Source organism: Sinocyclocheilus anshuiensis, unplaced genomic scaffold (assembly GCF_001515605.1).
Source record: "Sinocyclocheilus anshuiensis isolate Anshui unplaced genomic scaffold, SAMN03320099.WGS_v1.1 scaffold4580, whole genome shotgun sequence".
In the NCBI taxonomy this organism is placed as follows: Eukaryota; Metazoa; Chordata; class Actinopteri; order Cypriniformes; family Cyprinidae; genus Sinocyclocheilus; species Sinocyclocheilus anshuiensis.
The window spans coordinates 95,077-95,343 of NW_015556561.1; the positions used below are offsets into that span (position 1 = coordinate 95,077).

The 267-nt window shown below is 23.6% G+C and overlaps 1 protein-coding gene across 1 annotated transcript in view; it reads right to left on the reverse strand.

Annotated features, from left to right (window-relative positions):
• The window catches only part of LOC107676327 (G protein-activated inward rectifier potassium channel 3-like), a gene marked incomplete at its 5' end in the record, with an annotated part of 6,862 nt that extends 6,595 nt beyond the window's left edge, over window positions 1-267 (reverse strand). Inside the window, one exon of the mRNA XM_016470855.1 lies at window positions 254-267. Within this exon, the coding sequence (XP_016326341.1) occupies window positions 254-267 (14 nt within the window). The remainder of the gene's footprint in view (window positions 1-253) is intronic.

Genomic DNA, 267 nt, shown 5'->3' on the forward strand with positions numbered 1-267 from the left:
CATACATACATACATACATATATATATATATATATATATTTCTGTTTAGCTTTAATTTATTTTTATTTAAACGTTAGTTTGTCAAGTTTTATACATACATATATTATTACAATGTACACCAATTGTCACCAATACATTCCTCATTCTTTATTTACTGAAGAAAAATCATATTTTGCATTAAAAAAAAAAAGAGTCTTCCAATTTAAAATGGTTAAAAGATATAAAACTGTGTGTTTGTGTGTGTTATTCATACCTGCAGTATGCCAC